Source organism: Leguminivora glycinivorella, chromosome 17 (assembly GCF_023078275.1).
Source record: "Leguminivora glycinivorella isolate SPB_JAAS2020 chromosome 17, LegGlyc_1.1, whole genome shotgun sequence".
Taxonomy (NCBI): Eukaryota; Metazoa; Arthropoda; class Insecta; order Lepidoptera; family Tortricidae; genus Leguminivora; species Leguminivora glycinivorella.
In genome coordinates this window covers 9,576,005-9,603,262 of record NC_062987.1, presented here as the reverse complement: position 1 = coordinate 9,603,262, position 27,258 = coordinate 9,576,005, and the positions used below count along the sequence as shown (strand labels likewise).

General features: G+C 37.9%; 1 protein-coding gene across 1 annotated transcript in view; it reads left to right on the top strand.

Moving 5' to 3' along the window:
- Positions 1 to 25,629, top strand: part of LOC125235339 — a 129,419-nt gene extending 103,790 nt beyond the window's left edge. Inside the window, exons 8-17 of the mRNA XM_048141879.1 lie at positions 12,041 to 12,185; positions 12,816 to 13,073; positions 14,774 to 14,903; positions 16,256 to 16,419; positions 19,249 to 19,480; positions 20,045 to 20,206; positions 20,800 to 20,951; positions 21,582 to 21,694; positions 22,253 to 22,435; positions 22,600 to 25,629. Of these exons, the coding sequence (XP_047997836.1) occupies positions 12,041 to 12,185; positions 12,816 to 13,073; positions 14,774 to 14,903; positions 16,256 to 16,419; positions 19,249 to 19,480; positions 20,045 to 20,206; positions 20,800 to 20,951; positions 21,582 to 21,694; positions 22,253 to 22,435; positions 22,600 to 23,115 (2,055 nt within the window). The 3' untranslated portion in view covers positions 23,116 to 25,629. The remainder of the gene's footprint in view (positions 1 to 12,040; positions 12,186 to 12,815; positions 13,074 to 14,773; positions 14,904 to 16,255; positions 16,420 to 19,248; positions 19,481 to 20,044; positions 20,207 to 20,799; positions 20,952 to 21,581; positions 21,695 to 22,252; positions 22,436 to 22,599) is intronic.
- Positions 25,630 to 27,258: the final 1,629 nt, after the last annotated feature.

Genomic DNA, 27,258 nt, shown 5'->3' with positions numbered 1-27,258 from the left:
TGTGTATATAAGTATTTATATATTATATATATCGTTGTCTGGGTACCCACAACACAAGCCTTCTTGAGCTTACCGTGGGCCTCAATCAATCTGTGTAAGAATGTCCTATAATATTTATTTATTTAAAGACTAATGAAAGCTTTTACATTATAAAACGCTTGTTTTGTATACCTATATTAAATTGATGATTTTTCCGTCTGGTCGATTGTTGTGCGCTTGCTCGAAGTGAGCAACTGTCATTTAAACAATATCGTTCTCCGTTGAATTATTCCAGCAGGCAACACGCCCAATTCTATGCTCATACAAGACAATGTGTTCGTTGCGTTCATTTGGCGGGCCGCCTCCAATTTGCAAACTTAATTAAATGCCGCACCAAATTTGTGCAGTTTCGATAAACCGTAAACATCGTTTCTGCACCAATGGATTTAATTTAGACCTAGAGACCCTAGAGTAAATAGAAGGTTTCGAGCCAGCGCTATATTGGACGACGAAATTTCACGGAAACAAACTAATCGCCGATTCGAATACCTGGCCATCAATAAGTCGAAGCCTATAAAGGAAGCAATCTATTTGGCTATACACAACGCTCTCATTCAGCATTAATCCCGCGCCGAACTTGGAATAGGAAGTAAATTAGCAGTAAAACCTTTTCTCGGCGTTGCGATTGTTTTTTCAGCTTCCAATTAGGAATAAACGACGCCGCCGCTTACAGCCGTTGAAACATTAATGAGCTCCGTTAGTCGCGAGGCGAGGTAGGGCGACGTCGCGCCGTGTGCTCTCGCGGCGCGGGAGAGTGTGTCAGTGTCACCCGCCCTGTCGGGCCTGGCGCGTGGCGTGGGTCTCGAGCGGTGACGGGAGCGGGCGCACACGGGACTACACTCCTGGGTGCGTAGCCGAATGGCACAAACGCTCACGAAACGAAGCGCTAGTAGATGTCTATCCCTGTCGCTCTTGCGTATTGGCGCGACAGAGCCGGACTACGTTTCGTTTTCGTTTGGCGTCGGAGAAATGCCATTCGGCTACGGGGCCTGGGTGGCTAGCCGAATGGCACAATCACTCACGAAACGCTCACGAAACGAAGCGCTAGTAGATATCTATCTCTATCGCGCTTGCGTATTGGCGCGACAGAGCCAGCGGCGTATCGCTTTCGTTTGGCGTCGGAGAAATGCCATTCGGCTACGGGGCCTGGTGCCGTAGCCGAATGCCATTTCTGTGACGGGAAACGAAAACGAAACGCCTCAAAAGGTAGTACGAGCATTTCGTTTCGTGAGTGTTTGTGCTATTCGGCACAGTTATAAGGTGTTACAAAATAAATAAATCCGTGCATTCAGGCTGCATGCAGGCCTACACGGAACAATCATCCATACTTTATACTCTGAGGTCCTACCCAACTATCCAATACGACTTAACTACAAAATAGACGGAAACACAAATACCTGTAACCAGGGCCTGAGTTTTATTTAATTAACGAACGGAATTTTCAACGTATTTTGAAACAACTGAGTGCTTTTGGTACTACTTACTCTAAAAACAGCGACGGACACGCTCGTTACTAAAACCAGCGCTTCCTACTTACGTCTAAACTAATCACGGTAATGGACTAATGACAAGTTGGAGACGAAACTATTTTGCTCGGAAACACGTCTGTAAACTCCGATCCTCCGCGAGATGAGGATCGCATTAAAATATTAACTCGGGCGCAAACTTTGTTTCATAAAATTACTCCGCTGATATTCTATCAGGACATCTGACTTGTGGAATTTTACTTTCATGTTATGGAATTTTTAATAACGCTTCTTTTCAAAAGCGTAGTAGATACAGTAGCTATCAAATATATCGGGGCAGCCTAAAGCTCACACATATATGAACACGCCTATATTGTCAAGACTGCGTTTTCTACAATAAGGATAAATGTCTGTTGGAATCTTAGATGAAAACGAATTTGTAGCATCATTCTACTGTAATGAAATGCCATATAATAAATAACAATTTGTAGAACTTACGGGCATTTTCAGAATTTGGGTCCCTCAATTACGTAAGTTGTTAACAAAAATTAACTCGCTGTCAGTTTTGTGACGACAAAATTGAGCATACAATTTGTCTAAAAATTTACTTTTTTCACATTCTGAATGTGGATTATCGCAATTAACACAAAAACAATATTTTTATTGAAATTTCATGCTTAATTATCGTCACAAAACTGACAGTGAGTTAATTTTTGTTAATAACTTACGCTATTTGGGGGTCCCAAATTCTGAAAATGCCCTTATTCAGCAATGCATAGGTAAAATTTTAGGATATTTCATGCAATTTAAAAAAGATATATACATTAGTACCTACCTACATAATGAAAATTTTGCGAGCATGAGAACTAAATGAAAACGTCATTTACATAGCGGCGAAAATACCTGCTGTTTATGTAGAAAATATGATATGCGAAATGCGTGGCTTTATATGCAAATACGAATAATGCAAAATGTGATGTGGAAAATGCAAAATCACGACTTTCAACAGCTAAATAGGTAAATAGTACTTTACGCTTACTAGACATATGTATGCTAAAGTCGCGCTTGTGTACAGTTAATATAGGTTACTTTTGTGTGTATGTGGTGAGTTTGCGAGGGAGTTGGTCCGAGCCAGTGGGCTGCCAATTTTCATTAGGTCCGGCCGGAGATATCATTGGACGTAAGTGGGAACTTTTGTGGGTGCGCCCGTACCCCTGCATTTCGAATGAGCATTAAATACTGTTGATTAAGGAAATTATGGTTTGTTAATTATTTAAATATAAATATAAATACCGCGTTTTCCCTTGTGCTGACGGATTAAGAATTTTACCAACCCCTTTCTTCCTTGGGTGTCGTAGAAGTCGACAGTGGGAAATGGAAATCGTCGGTGATAAAAACCTTCACTTTATCACCTTTCTACGCTAGTTACTACTTACTCTTGACGATTAGTTGAAGTGTGACAGACAACATTTTTGCTGATAGATAAAATTATGTGACTACGTTTTTCCTTTAATGAAACGTCACTGGTATTTTACCACGAACATTTTCATTTTATTCTTTAAATGGATAAAGGATAATTTCAATATTTTCTATAAAACCCGATGTTTTCCAAGAATCATCAAAGAGTTATTACAATTTATCCGAAGATTAAGATGTCTCATATTTCGCCTTTCCAATTATGATATTGTCAAATGGTAAAGTAATGAACGTAATCCATTAAGATGACACAAGCGACGCACGTATTATGTGGCACATATTCTTACCTACGTTACTTCATAGGGATAGGCACCTGAGGTAACATGAGGAAACCGAAAGATTTTAACTACGCATTTCTGAGGGAAAAATAAAGGTAAAATATTATTTGACTTGAAGCAAATTTTGCCAAAAAAAATTGGTTTATGTAATTTTTTTTAGTTTTTTTTAAATGTATTTTCACATGTTATTCGTAAAACTCGCACTTAAAATAAAAATTTACATTTTTTTTTTTTCAAAAAAAAAAGTACATTTCTGCAACGAGTTACTAATTACTTTTTGATATCTATCAACGAGGATGGTTTACTGACGAAGTGACGATTCGCCAAAAAACGTTTCCCAAAGTTTCACATCCCAAAGTATTATTCCCAAATTATCATTTCCCAAATAAACGTTTGGCAAAACAACTTATCGCAAATTGACATTTAGCAAAACTTTTTTTGGCAAGCATTTGTTTCCCAAAACATTTACTTGGTCAAATTTCATTTTACCAAATATTATTTAGTCAAAGGTATTGTTAGGCAAAATTTCCATTTCCCAATATATTGTAATTAAATGGCGCACTAGAAATTTGTTTGTTGATTTTATACTTTGTATCCAAGATTTGTGTGAAATAATGTGTATGTCGTACTTTTTTTCCTCCTGCTGCAAATGTCAAGGATGACATTTTCACTTACATGTCCGGATACATTTTATTAAAAAGAAACCTTATGTTTTCAAGACCATTATGTTCTATTAATTTTTAATTACTTTAAAAAGCCATTTTCGGTTTGCTCACTGTCAACCTAACACGCTCCTCCTCGCTTCGCTCGTCGTCGCACCTAAACTGACGCTATCACACACGAGTTTTCTGTTACAATACTAATACAATTATTACATTGCGTGCACATGCCTTGTAATATTTATTGACAAACGTGGTTTTGCACGGTGTAATTTGTAGAAACATTTTTTGACAAAAAAAAGTAGTTGACAAAATAGTTTTGTCCAGTGATTAATTTGACAAAAATAAAGCTGAGCAAACTTTTCTTGTCCAACTGAAGCCTTGGGAATAAAACTGAAATTATCATTTGAGAATTTTAAGTTAAATTTGGCAAAAAAATCTTCGGTAAATTAAATTAATCCCGTAGAAATGAAAATGCAAATGCCTAAATATTTTCGAAATTTGCGATGTGAAATTTTGACCAAACATGTTTTTGGGATAGTTTTGCCATTAAAAACGTTTGCGAAATAAAGTTTTGTCTAAATAAAATTTGACTAAGTAAAATTGTGCCAAATGATAATTTGACCAAACAAATTCATTGCGAAACACACCTTTGCCAAACAATACTTTGGGAAATGAAACTATTGCGATATGATTATTGGGAAATAAAATTTGACGAAACGTTTTTTGGCGAAACGGCAGGACACCACGAGGATAGATAGATTATGTCCCTTAAAGGTACCATCGCTATCATAACAGCGTTTTGTTTTGAGAAATAATAAGTACCTATAGTTATACTGAAACTAGGCGTAAGTGTGTATTATAACATTTTACTCTTCTAATATGATGAGGAATACGCTGTTAAAATTATTCGGTTTCCTCATGTTACACCGTGTATAACCGGAGCGACATTCGAAATGGTAAGATATTAGAATTTTACAGTGTAAAGATTTTATGGTATGAAAAGGTTACGGGTTACAGTATTCACATTCGAAATTGTGACTCATTCCACTATTTCCACTCAGTTAATAAAAGCATTAACTTTTGCATTGCTATAGTCGGTTAAAAAATAATAAAATAATATTGCGGCAGGTAGGTTATATCAGTAGGGTCAGCTATACATAATTCTTGACCTCTACATATTAAATTACCTTTAAAAAAAATAGAAAATAAACAACCGAAAAGAAGGCATATTTATAGTGAACTATTTCTAGACCTATAGCCAGCAAAACTTGTTATTCTTTTTCTTAAAATAGCAGTGGAATTCTGTTCTGTCTCAATTCAGTTTCTCGTCACACCATACAGTATTTAGGCAATGTAAAGCATTTGTTGTCAAAGAATTTCATACGTAGTCAGCAAGGGTGCGTATCCCAATGGCACAAACGCTCACGGAACGGTGTCCTGCCGTTTGGCCGAAAAACGTTTCGTCAAATTTCATTTCCCAATAATCATTTCGCAAAAGTTTCATTTCCCAAATTATTGTTTGGCAAAGGTATGTTTCGCAATGAATTTGTTTGGTCAAATTATCATTTGGCACAATTTTACTTAGTCAAATTTTATTTAGACAAAACTTTATTTTGCAAACGTTTTTAATGGCAAAACTTATATCCCAAAAACATGTTTGGTCAAAATATCACATCGCAAATTTCGAAAATATTTAGGCATTTGCATTTTCATTTCTACGGGATCCATTTAATTTACCGAAGATTTTTTTGTCAAATTTCATTTCTCAAACAAATTTTGCCAATTACCTACCCATATTAACATTTGACAAACTTAAAATCTGTCAAATGATAATTTCCCAAACTTTTTTACTGTTTTATTCCCAAGTGCTTCAGCTAGACAAGAAAAGTTTGCTCAACTTTATTTTTGTTAATTACTGGACAAAATTATTTTGTCAACTATTTTTTTTGTCAAAAAATGTTTCTTCAAATTATACCATGCAAAACCACGTTTGACAATAAATATAAGGCATAAATGTAATGTAATAATTTTATTAGTATTGTAACAGAAAACTCGTGTGGTACAGAGGCAGTTTAGGTGCGACGACGAGCGAAGCGAGGAGGAGCGTGTTAGGTTGACAGTGAGCAAACCGGAAATGACTTTTTAATGTAATTAAAAATTAATAGAACACAATGGTCTTGAAAACATCAGGTTTCTTTTTAATTTGCAGCAGGAGGAAAAAAAGTACGACATACACATTATTTCACACAAATCTTGGACACAAAGTATAAAATCAACAAACAAATTTCTAGTGCGCCATTTAACTACAATATATTGGGAAATGGAAATTTTGCCTAACAATACATTTGACTAAATAATATTTGGTAAAATGAGATTTGACCAAGTAAATATTTTGGGAAACAAATACTTGCCAAAAAAAGTTTTGCTAAATGTCAATTTGCGATAAGTTGTTTTGCCAAACGTTTATTTGGGAAATGATAATTTGGTAATAATAGTTTGGGATGTGAAACTTGGGGAAACGTTTTTTGGCGAATCGTCAGTAAACCTCACGGAACGCTCACGAAACGAAACGCTCGTAGATAACTATCTCTATCGCTCGTGCGTATTGGCGACAGAGCCAGCCTACCTTTCGCGGCGTTTCGTTTTCGTTTCTCGTGGCAGAAATGCCATTCGGCTACGCCAACTGTTCGGCTAAATGTCTGCTCAATTTTCCGTGAGCCCTCCTCAGCCGCTCGGCGTGGTTATTGACAGGCGTGCATTCCGCCGACGTGTGTTTCCTTCGCTGTGACGTAGCCCTTTATCTGCCCACCCCTCACCTACCTGAATGAAGGTGCGGTATTTATTTACAACGAATCCGTTATATCGATTGGACACATGGCGGAATGTTGTGATTTAGAGACGTTTTTCAGTTATAACTTATATGGATACTTAATTATTTGTTAGCCTGTCGTGTCCCACTGCTGGGTAAAAAGCCTCTTTCTCCTTTGACGACCGGTCTGGCGCAGTCGGTAGTGACCCTGCTTGCTACGCCGCGGTCCCGGGTTCGAATCCCGGTAAGGGCATTTATTTGTGTGATGAGCACAGATATTTTTTCCTGAGTCATGGATGTTTTCTATGTATATAAGTATTTATATATTATATATATATATCGTTGTCTGAGTACCCACAACACAATCCTTCTTGAGCTTACCGTGGGCCTCAGTCAATCTGTGTAAGAATGTCCTATAATATTTATTATTTATTTATTTTCTTCCACGCGTCTCGGTCTAAGACAATGTTTGGCCAATTTTTTCAAAAAGATCAAGATCGTGCCGCCATCTCTTTCGCGGTCTGCCGTCAGTAAATACTAAATTAATGACGGCAGACCGATAATAAATTAACGTAAATTAATTATTTGGGAATAAAAATCGTAATCAAAATAACCATTTGAACATTAATATTTATGTCAATATTCTTCTATAGCCTATTAAAACTCAACTGACGATCATAATTTGGGATGATTACTCGCTTAATGTTGAATCTTACACCGTTAAAAGTTAAACGACGCACGCAACGGTAATTTCTTTTAGAGAGCCTTTTAAATAAATAAATTGTCGCAGAATTCTTAACCATGCACGCCAGACCGGTGACACTGACAACCTGCCGCTCATAACTTCATTCCTCTTTTCCCAGGAGTCTACATTTCTTCGCATTCTTATGAATTTACAATTTCAACGAAACAAGGAAACTGTCTAAGTCGCTCTGCATGTCAACTAGTTACTAATTCTGAAAACAAACATCTGAAGACACCGTGAGAAACTCGGAATTTCCCGAAGGCTGCGAACTTTTTTTGTAAATTATAAATACGGTGTCGACGCCGACGCGATTTCGTTGTCAAGACCGATTAGGTTTTTATATCATTGCTCCTCCTACTACTAAGGCTAATGTCATACGGAGTATTTTGCGTCTAATGGAGTTAATGGGCATTTTCAGAATTTAGGACCCCCCAATTAGCGGAAGTTGTTAACAAAAATTAACTGACTGTCAGTTTTGTGACGATAATTAAGCATGAAATTTCAATAAAAATATTGTTTTGGTGTTAATATCATAAACTTTAAGCGATACTCTACATTGAGAATGTGAAAAAAGTAAATTTTTAGACAGATTTTATGCTTAATTGTCGTCACAAAACTGACAGCGACTTAATTTTTGTAAAAACTTACGCTAATTAGGCAGACCCAAATTCTGAAAATGCCCCAATGCGTTTTTTGAACACTTTATAACTATTGCAACCCTCTATGTTTGACGTATTACTTATCAGCAAACTTTAAATTTATGCGAATGTGTATCACATTATGTCGTTTAGGAAATGTCTTTAAGAGACGCAACTATCCACCGACGTAAATAGTCAAGTTGACTTTACCTGCAGTAACCTAACATTACATTTTAGTACAGAGCAGTAGCCCAGGCATACTTTTTATGTCTGCTTTATTAGATGGCAGTACGGCCGTAAACCGGCTTCTCATCAGACGAAACGTCCGTGTACTGTTGTTTTCTAAGTAACGTCCGATACATAGATGCGTGATCTTTACTTTGTCTCTTATGTCTGAGACTAAGGGACCGTCCACACTCAGGTGAGACGCATGTCCGCCGACGCGGAACGGACGTCAGCGCCACGCCGCCTGAATGTAATTTAAAAAACGTCTCCTCGGTACATTTTGTATAGGAAAGACGTAAGACGCTCCCCCAGGCGGCGCGGCTGGGGCGCGCCAAGCGACGTACCTTGCGCATCCTTCCTATACAAATGTACTGAGGATACGTCTTTTAAATTACATTCAGGCGGCGTGGCGCTGACGTCCGTTCCGCGTCGGCGGACATGCATCTCTTGAGTGTGGATGGTCCCTAAAGTATCGACTTGTATTTAATCATTACAATCTCATACTGGCTCTATAATATTGTGCACCAAACTAACTATCTCTGTTTTGCCCAATGGTTGACTGGTAGAGAATGCCTTAAGGCGTTAAGTCCGCCATTTGTACTTTTTATTGATAATTTGTGCAATAAAGTTTAAATAAATAAATAAATAAAATAAATAAAGCTACCAATGTGGTAATTAAAGCATTCTGATACAAAAATATGGACTGAAATGCTTCGAGAAAAGGATGGTACGGCCGTGCCTCTTCTTGCTCGACTTGGCGGGGGCACTACCGTGCCCCCAGGTGAGTACCTACGAGTGATTACTACATTTACACTAACAAGTAACGTAGGTATTCACACACATCAAAATCTCATATTTAGACTCTATTTCCGCCGTCTAAATAGGGAATTGAAACTAGTTCCAATATTCCATTTACGAGTATGTTATTATGGGTAGTGCTAATTGAAACGGGCAGGTCGCCTTTCGGCGGCGGTGAAAGAGTGGAATACCGTGTCGGGCCAATTTAGATGCTCGGATTATTGCATGCTGTCAAAGAGCTCACTGCGGTTAACTTGCAAACCCTCTACATAGTAGGAAAGGTCGTCTAATTTAAACATTGTTTAATTCAAGTACGTATTGATATGATATGAAATTTCATTGTGATTTTCAAACAACTGATTTACCGAGGTGTAATACACACCTCACTGCAAAGATTCATATAAATTATTAGAGATAATTTAAATGAATTACCTAGTACTAATTTCTAGTTGTAATGTGCAAAAACTATTATAAACTGTTTGAAATAATGTTGTATAAGTATGTATTGCATAAATATCGTAGTGATTTTGTTTTACCCGCCAAGTGTAACAATTTTTGCAAGACTAAGCGGTTGCAGTATTTACGTTGTCGGATGTTAGGTTATTCTTACGTCGAAATAGTGTAAGGTTAGATCAAATTGCAAATATTTAATTATGTTCCTTGGGTATGTATTAAGTTAATCTTATACTTTTAAACGAGCAATTCTTGTATATTTATTTATTTATTTATTTATATATACCGACGATCTCGGAAACCGCTCTAAAGATTTCGCTGAAATTTGTTATGTGGGGGTTTTCGGGGTTAAAAAATCGATCTAGCGTAGCCTTAGATCCCGGAAAACGCGAATTTTCGAGTTTTCATGAGTTTTTCTTTCGCGTTAGTAAACGTAAAATATGGTCGTTAATTTCGCCGCGCGCGCATCGATTCCGCTTAGCTCAGTCGTACGAGGTTGGTCTAATTCATATTCATATATTCATATTCATATCTATTTATTGCATCCATGGTGTTATAAGATGTTACAAAGTAGGTATACGTGCTCATGGACCCTATAAGGGCGTGGCAACATATATTTATATGCTATAACTACATTTACATTAAACACTAACACTACACATTTTACTAGGTCACATATAGTAGAAACTATTATAGGTATACGATACAAAAACAAAACTTAAGTATTAAGGCTTCATAATTATAAATAAATAATTAAATAAGTTATTTAATTGTCCATGAACTCTTGGAGAGTATATGGACATTCATTAACAAGATAAGTTTTGAGTTTATTTACAAAGTTAACATATTTGTGTTCATTTTTAATATACTGGGGGATCTGGTTGTATATTCGGATGGACATGGAATAGGGGCCTCTATTGAACATATGAAGGTTAGCTGGAACTGCTTGAATAAGTTTATTACGGATGCGTAAGTTATGATGTTGAGGTTCAGGATTATGAGGGCTGGCAATGTACGCAGATAGATCGTAGGTGTCAGGGTTTCGAATCCCGGCCAGAAATTAAGTTTTTGTTTTTTGTCTTTTTTTTTGTTTTTGTATTTATAAGAGTTTTTGTTTATTCTAAAGACGTGATATATTAAAATAGAACCGAGCGAAGCTCGGTCGCCCAGATATCTTATACTTTTAAACGAGCAATTCTTGTATATTTATTTATTTATTTAATATATTAATAGACAGCCGTTTTCCTATTAAACTGTATCTCTTAAATTGTTTCCAATATAATAATAAGACAATTTACAATTTATAATACTAACTCATACATTTATTTATACATACCGACGATCTCGGAAACCGCTCTGCCGCCCAGATATTATTACCTACTGTGTACTGAGATGGAAGAGACAATGAGCGGCATCTCCCAAGTGGTTCATACTCGTACGATATTTTCGATAGCCGAGGCCGAGATAGATTGCTTCCTCATTCCGTAATCCTCTGATAAGTTGCATGTAATACTCGTAACCTTACTCGTATATTGTCTTACGATCGTAATAAGCCAACTTAATAACGCTGCGAGATCAATATCCAATATTTGATAGGTGAAATAATAAGGTGAAGGATTATGAACATGTATTGTTATTTTAAATGGTTTCGCAAAAAAAAACCGGCCAAGAGCTTGTCGGGCCACGCTCAGTGTAGGGTTCCGTAGTTTTCCGTATTTTTCTCAAAAACTACTAAACCTATCAAGTTGAAAATAATTTTCCTAGAAAGTCTTTATAAAGTTCTACTTTTGTGATTTTTTTCATATTTTTTAAACATGTGGTTCAAAAGTTAGAGGGGGGGGACACACTTTTTTTTCCTTTAAGAGCGATTATTTCCGAAAATATTAATATTATCAAAAAACAATTTTAGTAAACCCTTATTCATTTTTAAATACCTATCCAACAGTATATCACACGTTGGGATTGGAATGAAAAAAAAACAGTCCCCACTTTACATGTAGGGGGTACCTAACAAAACACTATTTTTCACTTTTTATTTTACCACTTTGTCGGCGTGATTGATATACATATTGGTACCAAATGTCAGCTTTCTAGTGCTAATGTTCACTGAGATTATCCGCGGACGGACGGACGGACGGACAGACAGACATGGCGAAACTATAAGGGTTCCTAGTTGACTACGGAACCCTAAAAAACGGTTAAGTACAATGACGAATCCAAAAGTTCTTTATGCACGTGTACAATGACGTATTCGATGGAAATTGTAATGTGTAGAACGAGTAATTTAATAACTTTCGTAGAAAAATAGTTTTCAAATAATGAATTATAAAAACATATATTACTCGGATTGAAATTTCCGTGTACCACGTTTCATTCTTTTATTATATTATAAAAATTGGTATTCCATTTATTTTTAACAGTGCACATTTTAAAAATATTATTTTATTCCAGGTATTCATAAAGTCGGAGCTCAAGGTGGGCGTGATATTCGTCAAGGAAAACCAATACAGCGAGGAAGAAATTCTGGACAATAATGATAATTCGCCAATGTTCGAAGAGTTCTTACAAGTGCTCGGGGAGAAAGTGAGACTAAAAGGTCTTTACAATTCCATTAATCTTTGTAGATATTAGTATAAAGGTTAAGAAGAGGAAATATTGACATTATTTGACGACGTCGACGACCCTGACAGTCCACGTGGAAACGTACTAAATGTTTGGAATTCCTTTTGTTTTGATGTTCGATAGCGTAATTAAAGTAAGCTATTAGATATTTATTTTGAGCATTGAATGTATAAAGTTGTTATAAAGGGAGCTCCTAACATTGCTGTTATCTGATACCTATTTAATTTGCATGACGAGCAAAATATTTCAACGAGTCTCTCCTATCTACGTGTGTACCAATTTGAAAACATTGTGTCTACAGATTTAGATAATTATCTACCTCTATAACAGGTGGGGATAAATTTTTTAATCTCGACATTCTCGCTCGACCGCTCGGTTTAGTTTATATTTTTTCCAAAGTACCTAGAGATATTTCACTACTATTCATTTAAATTCTAATATAAATAGGTACCTTTTGACAATTCCAATGGCTAAGTAGATAGTATTTAAAAATTTCACTGCATTTCGCTGTTTTCCGATCGACTAAATCGAGCGCTCGAAATGCAAAAATTGTTCTTCATGTCGATACTTTCACTATAATCAAGAGTTTCCCACTTCATATCAGGTTTCGACAAATACAAGGGCGGCTTAGACACCGTCCACGACCTCACGGGCCTGTACTCGGTGTACACGAACTGGCGCGGCATCGAGATCATGTTCCACGTGTCCACACTACTGCCGTACGAACGCCACGACCCTCAGAAACTTCAGAGGAAAAGGCACATAGGGAACGATATTGTGTGCGTCGTGTTCCTGGAAGCGGACAACACTGCCTTCTCGCCGGCTTGTATTAAGAGCCATTTCTTACACACGTTTATTTTAGGTGAGTCTGACTTCTTTACCAGTTATTGTAGATATGTACGAGTAGATACCTATCTCAGGGGCGATGTGACATGTCGTTACGTTTTTAACAATTGAACCAATCTGTTTTTCCCCTCTATACAGTTACTCAATGTTATAACTATAATATGTCAATCAAATATTGAAAGAAGAAAGGAATAAATAATTATATTCACGGATTTATTCGTATTTATATGTACCTTAGTACAGGAAAAGGATTCTTACTTTTTTTTTTCGTCACATTTTTTTTCCATCATTTTTCACCCCATCTTCTCTGGACATCAAAACATATTTCAAAAACAAAATTAGTCAAATCTGTTCAGTCTATCGAAAGTTATACGATCACAATATACATTAAGGCACTGCATTTTTATATGTATGTACAGATATATGAACGAAACAAACCTTTTCAAAGACCCCTTCAGTATGACGTCAAATTATCTTCTAGATATCTTGGCGCTATGGCTATACTTAATAGTCAGGCTATTGTCAGTTTTTAATAGCATAGTTTCATAATGCTGTTATTTATAGTGCCATTTTATATCCTTACATAATGTCGGCGTAGGAGTACCATGCCAGTAAATTTCAGTCTGGACACTCGCACTATACTCCCACGTATTAAATGTTAAATAACTTGATTATTTAAAGACAGTCGTCCACATGTCCGTCACATTCATCCCATGCAAATTACGAGTCATACTAAATCCGATACGAGATAGGTAATGCGTGAGATGCTAGCCTGTGGACGCTTGCCTCAACTCGACTATTTTGACCTAATGGCTTTAATAGGCTACTTGACCCTTTTTTAGGGTTCCGTAGTCAACTAGGAACACATTTTTAATCGAAAATACGTAGTCATCATACACTTTTAATACCCAAAATCTATACATATTGTTTTTTTTATGTCAAATACTACAGAAGACAATCACTTGTGCCAAATTCGATAAGACGAGAAATAAACGACGAAGACGAAAAAAAAAAGAAAGAAGAGATACATATTTATATTACCTACGATTATGTACATAGGTACTTTATATTGAAAGTGACGTCTACCTACCGCTCTAGAATGTAGTCTATAAAACTTTATGGTAGCTAAGAGCATTATAAACTTGGATAGATTTAATGGGTAGGTATAGATCGCTTCACGCTTAGCTCGCTATTCGAAATAAGAAGACTTGAGATTTCAGCTAGCTTAACATGAGATTTTCGCTGAAAGTTCTATTTTATCGTTTACTTTATAAAATTTTAAATGCTTTCAAAGTATACTTGCTAGAAGTATCGACGGAAAAGCTTTGTACAGACTAGACTACACTCGCTTTAGTTTAGGGTACCTATATAATTTTATGACAACGATTTATTTGGTCGTTGCTTGTGTATTTAAAATTACCTACTCATTGTAACGCAAATGATTTTTTACCAACTACAAAATAGGTAGCTATGGAATATTGTGCATAGGTATGTATTTGGTAGACATTGGCAGGTAGTGCCACTTTCCATATGATTTGTTTATACTTATCATACAGAAACGTCTGCGAGCGATACTGTCATATTTTCCGGTGCAAGCATTGGTCGCAGGTTTGAGTCTTGCCGGAGGTGTAATTATTTTCCTTTAATTTAAAAATATGTAGTACTTATCAATACTTTGGTTTGAATTAGTGTAAAATAGGTATGTTATATTTACAGTACGAGTATCAGCGCGGATAAAACGGCGGCCCACAAGGTACGAGGTGTCGGTCGTCACTCGGGACGAGGTCGGTGCGTACAAACCCTACCTTTGGGAGCAGAGTGTGTTCGACAAGGGACCCATGTTCAGGTAAAATATAATAATAATATTTAATGAAATACCTACTCCTACATGGCTAGCATAAGTGCGTTTTCACATTATCCGATCCGATATCGGATGTCGGACCGATATCCCATACATTACAGGCGCCATCTTGGATTTTTTCCATTGAAATCCTTCCGACATCCGATATCGGATCGGATAATGTGAAAACGGCCTAAGGCGCGAGATTATTTCGCCGCGAGATAGACTGCGCATTTTCAGTAATACAATTAAGTAGAAACAGACTTGATCTATATCGCGGTGACATACTGTCGCGTCAGATGCTGTAGCCGAATGGCATTTCTGCGAAACGAAAACCAAACGCTGCGAAAGGTAGTCTGGCTCGTCACGCCAATACGCAAGAGCGATAGAGATAGATATCTATGAGCGTTTCGTTTCGTGAGCGTTTGTGCCATTCGGCTGCGCACCCTGTAATACATAAGTACATAAGAAGGTGACACATTGAATAACATTTTTCGTATCGGTAATTGAACACATTTTAATAAACGGAAACCAACTCCCTAAGGAAAGTATTTATAATCAAACTTTAGTGTTTAAAACTTTAACCATTATGTTATAATTTCAATGGTAAATTTTAGACGGTTGGTTTCAAATTTCAAAAATACATCCGACTATTTTTACGATGAAAACATACACGACATACTCAAAAGTTATACTTTCAATTCAAAATAAATTTTAAATTTGATACTTCAATGGTATCCGCTGAAGTGGGGTTTCCTATAAGAAGTACGGTTTACAATTTCGTAGCGCTGTAGCTGTGCGTTCGTAGCTTGGCCAGTAGGTCACTTCGGGCATGCATGTTTTTTTTTAACGTCTGACGTCATTACGATATCTGAATGTTATCAGTTCCCATTATAGAGAAGTCTACACAACTACACATATATGTGATATTTAATTATTTATTACTAGCTTTTGCCCGCAGCTTCGCTCGCGTTAGAAAGAGACAAAAAGTAACATGTGACACTCTCCATCTCTTCAACTATCTCCACTTTAAAAATCACGTCAATTCGTCTCCCCGTTTTCCGTGAAAGAAAATTCGAAAATTGCGGAATGCTCCATACAAACTTCCACCCCCCATTTTAGGGAAGTGGGGAGTTAAAAAGAGACATAAGGTAGCCTATGTCACTCTCCATCCCTTCAACTATCTCCACTTAAAAAATCACGTCAATTCGTCGCTCCGTTTTGCCGTGAAAGACGGACAAACAAACAGACACACACACTTTACCATTTATAATATTATATTAATATTAGTGTGGATACATGAGCCCTTAGACAGGTGGACACCGTGCTTAAATTAAATGTCTAATTATGTCTTACAGAGAATGGCTCCTCACAAAAATAGTAAACGGAGAGCGAGCGTCATACTCCGCGCCGAAATTCGCAAGAATGCAAGAAAGAACGCGGAGTCAAATGCTCGAGGACATCGTAGCTAACTTGCAGAACCACGCCGAGACTGGACAGATACCTAAACCATACAGGAGAGGTAAGATATCATCATCATCAAGACGACCGGCCGTAGCGCGTAGTGACACTAGTGACCCTGCCTGCTAAGCCGCGGTCCCGGGTTCGAATCCCGGTAAGGGCATTTATTTGTGTGATGGACACAGATATTTGTTCCTCTCGTGGATGTTTTCTATGCCTGTACATAAGTATGTATAATATGTATTTATCTATATGAGTAAGTATTGTATATCGTCGCCTTAGTTTGCTAAGCTTTGCTTAGTTTAGGGCTAGGTTGATCTGTATAAGGTTATTATACAGATCAACCTAGCCCCAGGCATTAGTTTTTTGTACTTAAGCGTTGGTGGCCTAGCGGTAATAGCGTGCTACTTTCAATTCAGAGGTCGCGGGATGAACCCCGGCCCGTGAACCAATGAGTTTTTCGTGCGAAGTGTCATTTGATATTTGCCAGTCGCTTTTCGGTGAAGGAAAACATCGTGAGGAAACCGGACTAATCCCAATAAGGCCCAGTTACCTACCCTTCGGGTTGGAAGGTCATGGCAGTCGCTTTTGTATAGCCTACGCCAAATCTTGGGATTAGTTGTCAAAGTGGACCCCAGGCCCCCGTGAGCCGTGGCGAATGCCGAGATAACGCAAGGAGGATGATAATTGCGTTAGTTTTTTTTTTCTAAACGGGGATGGTCCCTGTCGTAATTAAAAAAAAACCGGCCAAGAGCGTGTCGGGCCACGCTCAGTGTAGGGTTCCGTAGTTTTCCGTATTTTTCTCAAAAACTACTGAACCTATCAAGTTCAAAACAATTTTCCTAGAAAGTCTTTATAAAGTTCTACTTTTGTGATTTTTTTCATATTTTTTGAACATATGGTTCAAAAGTTAGAGGGGGGACGCACTTTTTTTCCTTTAGGAGCGATTATTTCCGAAAATATTAATATTATCAAAAAACGATCTTAGTAAACCCTTATTCATTTTTAAATACCTATCCAACAATATATCACACGTTGGGGTTCGAATGAAAGAAAAAATCAGCCCCCACTTTACATGTATGGGGGGTACCCTAATAAAACATTTTTTCCCATTTTTTATTTTTGCACTTTGTCGGCGTGATTCATATACATATTGGTACCAAATTTCAGCTTTCTAGTGCTAACGGTTACTGAGATTATCCGCGGACGGACGGACGGACGGACGGACGGACGGACGGACGGACGGACGGACGGACGGACGGACGGACAGACAGACATGGCGAAACTATAAGGGTTCCTAGTTGACTACGGAACCCTAAAAAGCTCATTTAGACGGCGATCGAATTCATGATTTTAGGTACGTCGCGGAATGTTGAGGTTGGGTAGATACATCTAATTCAGTCGGCCATCAATTGATGCTCTACCGTCACTCATCGATGTCGCTATATATCACGTGAATAATATAACATTAACAAATATTATTCGCACAGCTAAACTGTGGAATGAACCGGTATTTTAAACATTCAAGAAAAGACGCACTCTCACTTTAACCCCTCGTATGCGGCCTGTCAATTTTGATCATTGAAATGCTGACTTTGACGTGTCTAAGCATATGAGGGGTCAAAGGTCGGAACGCACCTCCAACCCATCTGGTGTTTTGAATGACGATGGGCGACGATGATCGCTTACCATACCTCCTATCTCATTAACAAACTACTACATAAGTACAGGACCTATACGTCTTCAGATCAATTGGATTTGGAACCGTCACATAAGAAACACTCCCATTTTTCTCTCGTCAAGTACCGGTAGGAATACTATTTCTGTTATATAGCTAACTTATTCAATCTATCGCAAAACTGACATAATAGTGCTATTGACAACTGTCTATATACACTATATCCGTAGTAAGTATTAGATAGGTAAGTGCATTATTAACCCATGCTTCAGTCTATAAGATCGACGGTTTAATAGTAGTAGTAGTAGTAGTAGTAGTAATCACTTTATTGTGTACAACAGATTCATATACAGTTTACAGGAACAGAGTGTTTAATCCACACGATCAAAACTTGAGAGTTCACTTCAGGTCGCTCTGCGCTAACTTTTGATGGTTTCTAATTATATCAACTCCTAACCAGTTTGCTAACTCTCGTAGGTATGTAGATTGTAACTCTAAGTACTAATATTGGACATAGTTGGAAGCAAATTATTTAATATCGAAATCTTACTCAATTTTCACGAATCCAAATAAAAATTTAAAGCAGCCATAAAATTTTAAACACAAAATTTAAGCTAAATTGGTACAGTGAGCTGCAAAATTGCATGGAGAAATTTATGAATGAATTCATTGATTCACCATGCACTTTTGCAGGTCACTGTTCCTACACTCAGACTGGTGTTGTTGTTGCTAATATATTAAAATGCTATCTAAGTATGTAGTTTGAGTAAGTGGGTATCGAATTTACAATGTTAATTCTCTCTTAGTTGTTGAACTTTCTCTACCATCGTATCAAGTACCTAATATACGCTAACACTTAACATTTATTATAAATAAAAGAAAATGTAAGTGTTGTAATACAGTTTTAATTAGCCTAAAATCGAGGCTGATTAAAACTGTATTACCTACCTAACCTAGGTGTATAACGGCAGTCAGTGGCAATTGGTTATTCGACTACCTTAGTCGTAAAAATTCCTAAAATAGTACATTACGATACAAAGACGGAAAAGAGGAAATTCGACACGAGTGGCAATTTAAATCGACACAATTTTCTCACCGACGTATTTAAGTAGGTATATAACTACCCTTTGAAGTTTCGACACTGTCGACCTGACAAAAAAATAACTAGGTACTTTTGCGAACTAGTTATTGTATTTTTCATTAAACTTTCAGGCTCATGGCGCCCAATTGGCCATATGAGGCCGTCATCCCCTCTTCTCGACTCCGTGCGCGACCAGTTCGAGGACTACGACCAGCTCGCGAAGGACTTTACGAGGGTGTTCCTCAACAATGAGCTGAACGTGGCCACCAACGCGCAGCTGTTCGATGTTGTGTTCCTCGTGGGGCAGTCCAAGCAGAAGACCAAGTTTATTGGAGTGAGGGCGATATTGGGGGTTAGGAGTAGGTGAGTTTAAAGGTTTACGCCACACATATGGCGTTTTGATAGCGTAGCGGAATGCGAGCGCATTCAGACTGCATTCAAAACGGATCGGCGGCGCATCCGCTTTGAAAACACTCGCAATCGGCTCCGTCTGGCGCACAGCCATCATAGCGCTACGCTAACGCTGCTGTAGCCAAGCTGCCCTTCTTTTAACAACTTTCAGGGTACATAGCCAAATGCATAAACGCTCACGATAATATCTGTTTTGTAGCTATCTATCTCTATAGCTAGTGCGTATTGGCGCGACAGGCCCAGACTGCATTTCTGTCGGCGTCTGGCGTCGACGATTGCCATTCGGCTACGCCGGCTGAGCTATTTCGCACTACGTCGGTCGGACGACGCGACTCCTCTTGTGTGGGATTCACGAAATCTCTCTCTGATGCTAATCTCACGTAAAACTGTCTCCTTTCTATCCGCCAACATCTGTTGGCGAAAAATTAACTGATTTGAATGCCCTACCCAATTATTTTTAGGGAGTTGATTTAACGTTGATTTTTTTTAAAGAACTTCTTGTAACATGCATTTCAGAGTGTTCCAAGAGATGCTGTACGGCATCCAGACCGGTTTCGGGTCGCCGCAAGTGCCTGTAGCGGAGTTGCTATCGCGGCCGGCACCCACGTTGCTGTCTCCCACGCCGGCGCGGCAGAAGAGCAGCAACTTCCTGCAAGTGCCCGACATCGAGTCGCCGAGGTCAGTAGAATATGCATTTCTGATGACGTCAGAACAGAGTCTGATCTCTCAGGTGCCTGTAGCGCCGTTACTACTTAGTGCGGTCAGAACCCACGTTGTTGTCTCCCACGCCGGCGCGGCAGAAGACATGCATGCTCTCAAATTTGTATGGCGTAAGGCGCCACATAGTGAAACTGAACTGAAATGTAACAACTTATGTACACCTATGTTGGACAAATAAATGATTTTGTATTCTGTATTCTAAGAGCAACAAGTTCCTACAGGTGCCCGACATCGAGTCGCCAAGGTCAGTAGAATATGCATTTCTGATGATGTCAGAACAGTCTGTTCTCTCAGGTGCCTGTAGCGCAATAACATGTTCTCGGAGAGGTAGGTTAAGTCATAATCAGTTGCTTTTGTTTTGAGCTGTGTCAAGCACTTGCTCGTAAAAGCTATTTAGACAGTTCAAGAACTTTCGTGAGAGTTTCGATACGATACATGTTTGACTAAACGACTGATCGATTGAATTGATGCAGGTGCATGCATACTCAGTAGTTGTAGTCAGAATGGAGCTTTAGACGAATAAATCTCAATATTATTTTCTATAATTTCAGACCAAAAAGCGTGCCCAGTTCTCCGATGGTGAAGCGAGCGTTCTCCCGCCTGGGCACGATCACGGCGGGCTGGGGCCGCTCCATCCGCAAGCAGCACTCGCAGCTCAACGCCGAGGATAAGAAGAAGTGGGCCAGCTCGCAAGACTGCTCTAGTTAGTACCTATACTAGTATTTTATTATCATTGTCATTGTGACAGAAGTCCGCCATTTGACAATTTTCATCCATACAAATAATAAATGGGAAAGTGTGTGTGTATGTTCGTTTGTCCGTCTTTCGCGGGAAAACGGAGCGACGAATTGACGTTATTTTTTAGGTGGAGATAGTTTAAGGGATGGAGAGTGACATAGGCTAATGTTTGTCTCTTTTTAACGCGAGCAAAGCCGCGGGCAAAAGCTAGTAATATAATAATGATAAGATCAGTTTCCGTCAGAACCCAAACCAAAACAGTTTGTCATTCAGCAGAGTTGCCTGTCATTTTCGAATAGCAAACTTCTTATTTTGCGTACAGATGTATTGCGAAAAGATTTTCTTTCGTATTCTTACGGAAACGTACGAACGTGTCATGCTATTTCAGTCAGTCTTAGTACAAGACGTACTGACACTGTCTGAACAAGCATGACAAATACGAACGTTTCCGGAAAAATACGAAGGAAAAGCCTTACGCACTAAGTACCTACATCTGTAATTTGGGCGTTTTCGACAATTGTAGAGGAAATCACTCTTATTGTGCCTGGAATAACTCTCAATTAAATGTTTCATAAAATGTGCCTCTAATTTTCAGATAAAGAAGGGAAAGATAAAGAAAAGGACAAAAATGGAGCGTTAGCAGTGCCGAGACTATCAGTGTGCGCCGACGCCCAGAAAGTGGACCGTGCCAAACTTGCACAGACTGAGGTACCCACGTAAATCAGTATCGTTTTTAACCCACTATGGAATATTTTACTATTTAAATTCGATAGGTGTCAAATCTAGCTATGAAAATGATGCGTACCACCTACCTTATTCATTACCTATTGAGTTTGAAAAAAGTACAAGTGAGTCGATCACCGAACGGGCGGCACGCCAATTTTTAGCTATCTGGCAACCCGTGCACAGATTATGCAGAAAAGTGCATACATGTGTGGATGCAAGTATTTTTGCACCAAGACAGGATAGCAACTTTTGGAAGAAAATAAAAGTAATGAAATTCCGATTTTTGAATTATAAAAAAATATTAATTACGACCAAGAAAATGTACCTACTACGTTACAGTATCCCAACCTTTCAGTAGGCCCAGCACATGATTGCCGCGGGAGTATGTCGCCGCGAGATAGATCACACGTCTTCTTCTAACTGGACACACGTCTTCTTCTAATCACATAAGGACGGGAAGTCTATCTCGCGGCGACATACTCTCGCGGTAATCATGTGATAACCCTGCTGGCGTCTCCTCATTGTTGCGCCTTGTTCCAGTTTTCCATAATCGAGTTCGACCCCGAGACGTTCCGCATCCTGCTGGATTATCTACACACGGGCAGCTGCCCGCTGACCTGCGCGTCCATCCCGGGGCTGATCTGCGCCGCCGAGCATTACGACCTGCCCGAGCTGCTGCAGGCCTGCTTCCACCACGCCAAGCAGTTCCTCAGGATAGAAGTGGTACGGTATCAACTCAGAGCGACCATCTCTTCCATATGGACCGACGTTTATCTAATGTTTAGACAGACAGCCGCGTTCCAGCTTAATTTTAATCATACAATAAATTACATCCTACTCCGAAGTGATGAACAGAGGAAGGTATAAGCATGTTTGTGTGGTTGCAGGTTTGCACGATGCTGATATCGCTGGAGAACTACTACTGGCGGTACACGTCGGCGTCGGAGCTGGTGAACATGATCCTGGCGTTCACGGAGCAGCGCGCCTACGCGCTGTTCCAGACCGCCGAGTTCCTCAACCTGTCCGAGTCCATGGTGCAGATGATCATGTGCCGCAACCTCGAGGTGCCCGAGGTGCGCAAGTTCGAGGCCATGCTCAGCTGGGCCCGCAACAAAATCAAGGCCAAGTCCGCCAATAAGACTGATGCCAAAAATGAATTTAAATGCATTATGGAGAGGCTCGCTCGTGACCTCAAGCTGTACAGGATCTCGCCGCAAGAGCTCATCAAGGTGGTGCTGCCGTCGAAGGCCATCAAGAACGAGCGCATCCTGGAGACGCTCATGTACCAGGCCAACTCGGGCATGTACCGCATCCAGGACAGCTACATCGAGGCGTGCCAGCAGCGCCTGCAGAAGCAGGACTCGCGCTTCTCCGAGTTCGAGAGCTTCGACTACGGCATTTAAACGGAGCTGTGAGGATTATCAGTGTATTAGATAGATATGAAGAGAGACTGGCCTGCTCCTTCTCATTATGTGGTATGTTGAAGCCTTCTAAAGTATTATTGTTATAGATGTACTCGAGTAGAGGTGCGAGAAATTATTGTACACTTCTCGGATACCTATTCCTTGTTGTTGTTCATTGATACCTATATATATTTTTTACATCTAGACGTGTTCAGCATAATCATCTCTATTTTTGGTACCGTAAACTTTGCGATACGTGTCTTGTTTCGCAAATAAAGAAAAGACACCCGATCGGCTGGCGTGGTGTCTTGCCAGTTTATGTCCACACAGATGTAGTTTGACTTGCGACCACGTGACGTATACATACAAATACTTATCATACATATCACCATTCCAGCCGTATTTTCTTATATCGATTATATTTTGAACCAATCGATCAGATTAGTCTTTTTTGTATGACCATATACAAAAAAATATGTTCATATAATAAGGGGTTTCGTTACTAACGATACGATTAAAGAATATTTTTTTAGGGTTCCGTAGCCAAAATGGCAAAAATAGATCAATTCTAGTGCCGTCATCTTCCTACATCCGTCTGTCAGTTATTCGCCATGAATCCAATCAAACATTTAAGAAACCCCTATTCATACTTATATCCAAAAATGGATCTCCGAGTATATCATACACATCAAAGTTTCATGCAAACGCGACTGATTCACCAAATACGTTAAGACGTATTCTAAAAAACATATTATAAATACTACTTATATATGAACATAATGAATAAATATCTAAAAGGATGTACAAAATGATAAAACATAATTGAAATTTAATGAATATGAACGTTATACTAGATAATTAATTTGTAGAATAATTATGATGTCTATAGCAAATCTCGTTATTGAGAAATCTTTAAACATGTTATTGCCTATTCTTATCTAAGTACCTATTACTAATTTTGTTTGTTAGCATTTCCAACTATACCGCAAAAGTGTACAACTTTGCTATCTCAACATGGTTTTGTCCATCGCGTAACAGTTTAGTAAAAGTGTGATTTGTGTTTTATTTTACCTTTTAAAAATACATATTTTAAGTATCTATTTTTGTATTTATATGTGGGCATCTGTAACTATTTTTGAGTTCTTTAAGTTTTGCTAGACTACGACGCAACTGGCAAAGTTATGTCGAAAGGAAATAGTTGTTAACTTTTCTGGTACTTTTTTACCTACTGAATGTATGTCGCTTAACTTCTTATTGTACTGAAAATGTTTCTTTATATTTGTACAATGGATACCGTAATGTTTATTGTACTTAAATGCCTACACCAAAGCACTCAAAGTTGGTAAAACCTTGACGTTTGAGTCCAAAATATAGCCCAAAGAAATATATTTATTGTTTTCATAAAAATTGCGTCCTATTTACATTATTTACTTATCAGATAGTAAAAGGTTATATTAAGGATACTTTATCTCAGTTTTATTATTAAGAGAAATACTTTTTAACGTTCTATACTTATCTACTAACCTAGTATACTACTTGCCTGGTTTTCCTTTCTTCCCTTGTCGATGTCGCTCTTCATAATTTATAATAATAAAAAAATACAAATTATATTTTCCTACAAACATTGATGTTTAAAAATAAATGTGTAGATCCATTAAATGAGATATAATTGATGTATAGACATAAACTACCTGTATTATCGTGCCCTTTCTGTTCACTGTTATACTGTCTAAAGTTGGTTTAAATTAAATGTACGTATTATAATTTATTTTGATTACTTAAATGTCTTATGTTTTAAGTCCAGTCCAAATATATTTTCATCTCCGTGTACAAATTTCAAGCTAAGCTAAGGCAAAGGACCGAGGCCCCATTTTTTGATATTGATAATCCAAGAACATTTAATTGATACCATATTTTCCGGAAATCTATAAAAAACGTAAATACAAAGTATCAATTTCATCATCAATAACATATTTTGATATCGACAGTTGTCACAGTATAATAAAAGTGTCTACTGTGTAAATCATATAGGTACTTATTTATACTTGGATCTGCGGAACTGGCTCCCGTAGCTTCCAAATTTTATAAATGATTTTTGAGTAAATTTGTTTGCGCCCAAGGGGTCGACTTTTGAGTCTCACTGTCACTAAATTACCGGTTGAAAACGGTCAATTGCCTATTATTTTCAGTGACAATTTTCTGAATTCGAACGCCGTGAGACTCAAAAATCGGCCCCAAGTTTTAAACGTTATGTTTACATTATAAAAGTGGATTGTCATTCAGTAACTTTTGGGAAAATGCCTAATGTACATAATATTAATACCAAATGTCATTAACTTTTAACACAAATTAACTTTTTTTATTTATTTATACTGTATAAGCGGCAATTTTAACGACAACTGTGAGCCTTGGTTTTGCTTCAAATAATAGTTATTTGTTATACAAGGGGGCAAAGTTGTATTTTAACGCCGGGTGTGGAATTGAAAAACGAGCAAGTGAAAGGATTCTATAGTTGAACCACGAGCTAAGCGAGTGGTTCGAGAATAGAATCCTGAACTTGCGAGTTTTTTAACACACGAGAAGTCAAATATATTTGCACCCGAGTGTAACACAAAACTTTTCCCCTCACTATAGCGAGGAAACTACAACGCAAAAAATGCGTTTATCACTGCTTCCAGTAGTTCCACAGGTGGTAAATCATCTTTATTACTAGATTCACCTACTTTTATCAATTTTAAAGCAGTTATTTTGACTTTATTCAAGGCCAAATTACTTTACCCACTAGTGGATAAAATGCGTTTTACCCGCTGGTATTAAACGACAAAACACGTGTTTCCGAGCTAGTGAGGGGGAAATATTTTTATTTTTATTATCTTATCGTTAATTTTCGTATTTCACATTGTTACTTTTAGTGGGTATGCATAGCATTGCTTGACTAAATAATGTTTCTATCAGTATATACAAGTTTATCCATACCTGTTTTATTATTTACTTTATAAAATTGTAAGTGTGCCTATGCCATGAAATTAAGTAATAAGTAGGTACCTATGCAACTGCATCTAGTAAAATCTAGATTATATTCAAAGAGCATTATATCCTATGACACTCGCAATGAAAAGCTAATAGAATACGAAAGCAATAAAAAAAAACATTCTAAAGTTGAAACCTGATTTACATGATGTAGCGGTTTTGATTTTATAACAGATGTACATACTACTACGCTACTCTAGCTACAACCGGGAAAGTCTTAAGACGCTACAGGAGGGGTCAATTCTCCATACAAACGCTCTTGACTATCTCCTCCCTGGTTTTCGAAGATAGAGCAATGATTTTTTCAACACTTATTTTTATCTCTGTTGGTCCGTTTTGATTTTTTTGATATTCTTATTTTTGAAGACGTTAGAGCTCATCAAAAGTTCCCAAAAACGGCGTTATTGATTATGGCGTCAAAAAGGTGTGGTATTCAAAATTGGTCACAATTAGCCAAAAAACTAAACGGTCCGTATTTCATCGTTATTCAGATTTTCAAATTATGTTTACGATTGATTAAGTTTTGAAGGAGGAAACAGTCGAGAGCGGAACCTCGATTTTAAAGATTTTTTCGCAATATCTTTTCACTGAGTTGTTCTTAATGGACAATTTTTTTTCGATAAATCTAGCTAATAACGCTAGTAAATATATTATACTAGAATTCCCAAATTGAAAGGTGGTCCGTTCCATTTTAGCATTTTCGCTCATGTAGCGTCTTAATTCGTTAACTGTGGGATTTTTTCTCCGGCGGAGTGACAGAGAAATATCCTCAAAATTTTCTAATGTCCATGTTCTCGGCTATAGCCCTGTTGATGCTTAATTTAACAATATTTATTTGCTAGATACGTAAGCAATGCTAATATGACTGTTAAAGAAGATCTGAACCAATTGAAATGTTAAACATTTATATATCATAAAATATCTATCTGTATGAATACTTAGTGGTTATATTACATACACGGTGAATGGACCCATTTTACCTTACCCGATTAATGTTTGTAGATGTTTGCAATCAACGGAAAATTGTAGGTGCAAAATCTACACCTCTGTGAAATAAACGAAGTATTTGGGTTTACACTTTTCCATGCGTTAAATGATATGTATAAATAGACA